The following is a 6,561-nucleotide window of genomic DNA, read 5'->3' as shown; positions in this document are numbered from 1 at the left end:
GCCGGCTTGGACCCCCTTTACAGGAGAGCCTGCATTTGAACGACTTCAGAGCTTGAGCTTCATCCAGCTCAGAAAAGCTTGGCTGGTCAGTGTGAACAGAAAACAAATGGCTTTGAAGCCTGCAAACTTAATTCTGCTTTATTTTTGCTGGGTTTGCACAACTTTAATGACCAAGAGTTGAAACATCTATTTAAACAGAATCAGAATCTGGTGCTGGACTTTCAGGTTCAATTTTAAGATTTTGAATCCTGTCAGGGTTTACAGTTGTGTATCTGGAATGGTTTAGAATCCAAGAAACATTTTAAGGGATCCTACGTGGGTAGGGCTGACGAAGGAGAAATACCTTTCACTTTGCATTTTCACATGGCCTGCCTTTGCCAGAGATCTTGCCTGTTTTCTGTACCAAGTTGGCAGCCAGACCTTGCAGGTCTAAATGAAGCGTTACCAAACAAAGGCACTTTATGTTTTGAACTCTGTGCCCCGAGTCTACACCACCAGCCTGGCTGGGCATTTATGTTAAATAAGGTCAACAAATATAGACAAGCTGTGTTTTGCAAATGAAAACAAAACAACAACAAAAAAAGTGCCTTTCTTTAATTCTGCCTCTTTCTTGTTTCACAGGCAAGAAGAGAAACCCTGGGCTGAAAATTCCTAAAGAAGCATTTGAGCAACCACAGACAAGCTCCACGTAAGTCTGCAAACACTAAGGGAGAATAAAAAGAAAACCACGAACTCCAGCTGCCTTCCAGCCTTTGCTAGTGCCTGCGCTGCCACGGCCACGGCCGGGGGCCGGCGGCCAGTGCCGGCCAGCACCTGGGGCTTGTGCTTGCAGGTCTGGGCTAACGGGGATCCTTCGTGACGAACAGGGGCAAAACGCCTAGGTTAATTTTGGCACTATTAGGGAGGGTAAAATTAGCCTTTAGATTTCTCTTGTAGCCCCAGGTACAACCAGGGGTTCTCAGCCCATCACTGCCCGTGGTACATGTCTCATGCTGCTTAATGGTGTGCCTAGGAAAAGGAAAAACCAGAATGGGCACCTGATTTTAATCACCCAGTTTGAGTAATGTGCATTTGGTCAAGGCATAAAAATGCTTCCCCTTGTCTACACACACAACCTTGCAAAAGAAAACCCTGTGTTTTTAAGGCAATTTGTGCAACTCCAGCCTGCTTGGCTTTCTGTGCTTCCTCGAGGAGCGACTTTTATTAGCGTGCTAACTCATGCTGTATGACCTAGGCAATCATTTACAGTCCTTTTAGACCTTTATGCCCGTTTAATCCCTTTTTCATACAGGCTGGCAGAGATTTGGTGCTTGCCACCTGGCTGGCCTCTTGCAATGAATCGTTCTGGGTTCCTGCACGGGGAAGTTGGATGTGAGAAATGCCAACCCCAGCAGCTTCCTTCCTGACCCCTTTTTGGGTGACTGTGTGGATCTCTCTTGTTGTATCTGTTGATCCTGCAAAGCTGGGAGACTGGTTAGGTTGCTCAGGGCTGCGAGGGCTGCTGGCCTGGAGGTGTGAGGGGATGGCCTGCAGGACCGTAGTGGTTGTATTTACTCGTTGAGGGAAAACAGAGCTTTGTAAGGAACATTCCACATCTTTTCCCTTTTCTCTCCTGCAGGCCACCCAGAGATCTAGACTCCAAAGCCTGCATCTCCATTGGCGAGGAGGTAAGCCTGGGAGTTACGGTGAGAAGACGATCTCTGGGGACAGGGCTGGCTGCTGTGGTGCTGGCTGCTTGTCCAGGCAGGCTGCTTGTGGGATTGCTTAACTTCAGCCCTGCCAAAAAAGGACAGATTAATAAACACCAGCTATTAAAAAAAAAAAGTAGCTGTTTTGCTTGAGATAGAGGGCAGTTGCTGGATGAATAAAAGCTAAGAAGAGCCAGCCTGGGAGCGTGTGTGAGCCCTGAGAGCCTCCTCCAGCCACAGAGAGTGGGCCAACACGTGGTGTTGGTGCTTCTCCAACAAGGGCTGTCTGCATGGGACTAATGGCCCCATGGCCAGCTGCAGTGTGACCTACTGGTTGTCAGTGGTCTGATGAACGTGCCCTCAAATGCTCACCCTTTGCATTCCATGACACCTGGGTCCCCTTCATGTTTTTCGCCTTGGAAATTCCTTCCTTACTTCAGGAAGGTGCAGTTAATCCCCTGGAAATAATGATTATAAAACAAGGGGATTGCTAACAGCAGATTTTGCTCTCCTTTGCAGTTCCTTTGCTGATTTAAAGCCTTCATCCGAAGTATTTCCCTTTGCTAATATTGAAGGCCATCTCATCAGGAGTCTAACTCAGGGTAGATCTTCCTGTCCTGGAAGCAAATCCTTCTGACAGCATGGAAACCAGTCCACCTGATGTTCAAAAAACATAGCAGGGAAAAACTGAAACCGAGAACAGGATTTTGATAGGAGAAAACGGCACAGCAGCATTCATAAAAGCACTTTAAAGCTGGACAATAAATATATTAGGTGCAAAAGATAGGCCTTGGTGTCAGCGAGTTAATTTATGAAGTGGAATGCTAATCCAGTTGTGTTTTATAATGTCTATCTTTTCTTTCATTTTGGATTTTGTATTTTCACTGGCATCGAGCAAGGGCTGGAAGGTGAAAATAGTGTGAGGTGCCTCTGGAGCAAAATGTGCAGCAGAGAAAATGCCTGCTGCTAGAGCAGGCGCCCGCTCCAAGAAAGTAATTTCTCCCCTGCAGTCCCAGGGATGAGGAAAAGCTCAAGCACTCCAAAAAGGCTCCATGCACCGAGGCAGAGAGCCCATGTTGGATGGTGCAATGAGAAACACACTTGTAAAACCCAGGGCTCGGTCTTTTTTAGAGATGCAGATATGTGGCTATCTTGGAGGGACTGACAGGCTGTGGGTTTGTCCAGCCAAGTTCCTTTAGGATGTGCTCTCTGTTCCACCAGCCTGCCTACACTCACCCCTGATCCCTAGGGAAAGCCACTTCCCCCCTCTCCCTTTCAACTCTGATGCTAAATTTAAGAGTGGCCTGGAGAGAGTCAAAGTGCTTTTTTGGAGAGGGTCCTGTTGAACAGTAGGAGCAGTGTCAGGCAGTCAGAGATGCTTAAATCTTCTGCCCTTAGACAAAAATGTTAGTCAAGGCTCCTTTTGCAGGCGATGTAGCTGGGAGTGAATGATGGGGAGCCCGAGCACACAGTAACACAGTGTACGGGCCCTGCACGCTGTGGCATCCCTAGCCAGCACATTTCAGGCTGCAGGTTTTTTTTCTGCTGTGCCGGCAAAAAGCGGTGTGGGATTATGCACTGTGAATCAGTTCATTATAACCCGCTTCTTTCTGTGGGATGATTGACTGATGTGGTTGTGCGTTCAGCAAACAGAATGGCTGGTTTTAGTAGCAAAAGCATATTTTAAACATCCAAAAATAATAATGAGCAAAAAATAGAGCTGCTGCACAATATCGCGGCAGAAAGGACAAGGGCAGGTTAGAATGCAGGGCTCCAAACAAAGTTATCCTTTGTGTAAGGGCAGGAGAAAGGGATCTTGAACGCTAGAAAAAATAAATCCTCCATAGTTTAAAAATGGGGCGCACACAGCTGGTATTTGGCCCATCTACAGATGGAGAACTAAGCTTTTATACGCCTTAAAAAACCTTGGAGACCTTTCCATGATTGTTTGTGGGAGGAGGAGAATGAAACAAAAAAGGAAAATAAGAAGTCTGAAGGTGATTCCTAGAGGAGAAGCTGCCGTGGAGTTCTCCATCCCAGCCCTTAGAGGATGGAGAAGCTGAAAGTGCTGGCAGCTAAAAGTGGCTAGGAGGGACAGTGGGGTGCAGGTGGCCAAGGGGCAGAGCATCCCACTGAAGGAACAGTCCTGCTCGGTGACACAGGCTCTTGATGTTACAAGGCTGGTCCTCTTCAGATCTTGGCTAATTACTGTGCATTAGTTAGTCCTCCTGACAGCCCGAGGACCATGATTTTGTTTGTAGCCTCGTGAACACAGATGGGGAGGGGGATGCACAGAGGTGAATTTATTTGCCAAGCCAGGGCTAGATTTTAGAGGCATTTTGCTCCTCACCACCTTCACGCTGATGGCTTTTTGCCCCTCAGAACTTTGAGGTGAAAGCCGATGACCTAGAGCCCATCTCCGAGCTGGGACGAGGGGCATACGGGGTGGTGGAGAAGATGCGGCACATGCCGAGCGGGCAGATCATGGCAGTGAAGGTAAGAGTGAGCCTCCCGAGGTGCTTTCTGTCTGTGTCGTTGTGTGTGGACACCCTCTGCGCTCTCGTGCGTGCACGCTTCTAACTTCGCCTGTTCTAATGAACGCCTTTACTAGGATCTTCCCTATGGAATCCTCTTTCTAGACAGGGCCAAAGAGGGCCAAGGTGGATTTGGGGTGTTTAACCAAGAAAAGGGGTGTGTTCTAAAAGTACGATGCTCAGCATGTTTCCAGCATTGTGCACAGAAACATACTGTTTGTTCATGCTGCAATTTCATGGTTTTACTAGGATTTTACAACCTATTTGCCATCACTTTTAAAATATGTATATTTTTTCTGATGTGGGTATACTCTAAGATTTGGGGCTCTGCACATTAACTGTTAAAGAAAAGTGTGCTGTAGATTTAATAGCATAAGATAATTTTCTTTAACTGGGAGTTAATTTTTGTTGGGATTTTCACATTTTGTCTGCTGCAGTGGGATCTCAATTCATGACAGGCTTGTAGGTACTATTATGAAAGATGTTCTTAACAACAGGTTAGACTCATAAGCTTACAGTTTAGGGAAGTAAGTAGCCATGGGAAAATTTGTATTTTGGGAAGGACCAGTTTTTGCTTGGCTGAATTTTAGCTCAAGTTTCCTTTCAGAATAAGAAAAAAGAAAAAATAAAAGATGCAGAGCTGGAAGCTGTGAGCAAACTGAAGGAGAATTTTTACCTCCTCCATTGTGGATAGACTTTACTGTGGATGCTGGGGTGTGTCTCAGGGCCTCTGTGCTCTGCATTTGGTCTTCTTGTTTGCTTTGGTGTCCACCAAACTGGAAAAGACCTCTCTGAGTATGATGGAAGATCTGAAGAGGGAATGGCAGGAACATTCAGGCTATTACTAGCATCTGCAAGTTTATTTCTATCACATTACTGACCTGGGGTGGCTTTGGCTAAGGAGCCGTGTGTGACGCTTTGACAGGCTGGGCCATGCCATGCCCCCTTGTGGTGCTCCCAAGCTGCGTGTCTCCAGGTATTGCACATAAAAGACATCTTTCCCTGGAACAGTCTGTTTTCCAAAGCCCTGAGCAGCATGTGGGCTCTGGCTGCAGGTTTGGAGGTCTCTCTTGTGACCATGGTCTGCTGATGTAAATAGATACCCACTACAGCTCCAAAATTCATGAGTTTCCAGCAGCCTAGAATTTGATTTCTTGTTCTTTCTCCTCTCCCAAGCCACAGTGACTTTTGGCTGTTGGAGGGTCGTTTGGAGGGAAGGTAAAATGACCTGCAGTTTGGGCTGAGAAGACCCCTTCTCTGGCTGCCCTCTGTTGCCCACTGCCCTCTGTTCCCCGGGGTGCTCCTACCATGGGTGCTGTGCTTGTGATGTGCTTATGACAGAGATATGATGAAAGGGTAACACAAAAGGGGAAAGACGTGATGTCGAGGGACTGTGGCCAGCACGGGTATGGCTATGGCAAGTCCTCTGCAGCAGCAGCAGCATGGTACAGAGGTGCTGACAGCTGATGCTAAACTGCTTTGTCTTCCAGCGGATCCGAGCCACAGTGAACAGTCAGGAGCAGAAGAGGTTATTGATGGATCTGGATATCTCCATGAGGACGGTAGACTGCCCCTTCACTGTCACCTTTTACGGGGCACTTTTCCGAGAGGTATGGCATCCTGGAGATCAGCCGCGCTGTCCCTGGGCAACTGGATCTTCTCCCAGGCTCTGAATTCCCATGCCTAGACTCCCTCCAAGTGCCAGGGGTTTAATCTCCATCTAGACATGGAGACTTGGTACAATACAGATTTGCTGAATCCCAGCCTAAGCATCTGTCACATGCAGTTGCTTCCTGGCGATCAGGGAGAGATGTGGTCCCATGCAAGGAGGAGCCGAGGGCAGCCAAGCCCCAGTGCCAGGAATGTGCGAGGCCTCTGTGCAGAGATGTTGGGACTTGGTGGTGGGTTTAAGTGATGGGATCAACCGACTCACAGCCTGATCCCTTAGTGTTAATATTGTCCTGATTTGCAATGAGAAAGCCACACAGAGGAAAAATGTGAAAAGCTCTGAAAAGCAAGATTTATTGAAGGGTTTTAAGCATAGATCTGCAGAGCTGAACTTTTCCTGGCTGAGCATTCACAGTGACCTGAGCATGTAGAGAACCTCAGTCCTGGTAACTTTCAGGACTCCTAAATCACTGGGACTCTGCTTTGGGGAAGACAGCAGAAAATACACCCTAAATAGTGAACAGCACTTAATTCCAGCTGGGGAGGTGGGAAAGAGAAAGGCCAGTACAGTTTGTTGGATGACTTTAAAACACAGGGGAGAGGCAAACAGGCCAGCAAAAGCCAAGTTCCAAAAAAGACCTATGTGCGGGTGTCGTGGTTTAACTCCGGCT

General features: G+C 47.5%; 1 protein-coding gene across 1 annotated transcript; it reads left to right on the top strand.

Annotated features, from left to right (window-relative positions):
• Nucleotides 1–621: 621 nt before the first annotated feature.
• LOC104507887 (dual specificity mitogen-activated protein kinase kinase 6) lies at nt 622–5,832 on the top strand (the record flags this gene model as incomplete). Its single annotated transcript, XM_010149318.1, has 4 exons — nt 622–688; nt 1,619–1,667; nt 4,071–4,184; nt 5,713–5,832. Coding segments are annotated over 4 exons (350 nt in total), but the record flags the coding sequence as incomplete, so codon positions are not given.
• Nucleotides 5,833–6,561: the final 729 nt, after the last annotated feature.

Source organism: Eurypyga helias, unplaced genomic scaffold (genome assembly GCF_000690775.1).
Source record: "Eurypyga helias isolate BGI_N326 unplaced genomic scaffold, ASM69077v1 scaffold14793, whole genome shotgun sequence".
Classification (NCBI taxonomy): Eukaryota; Metazoa; Chordata; class Aves; order Eurypygiformes; family Eurypygidae; genus Eurypyga; species Eurypyga helias.
This window is presented reverse-complemented; position numbering and strand designations above follow the sequence as displayed.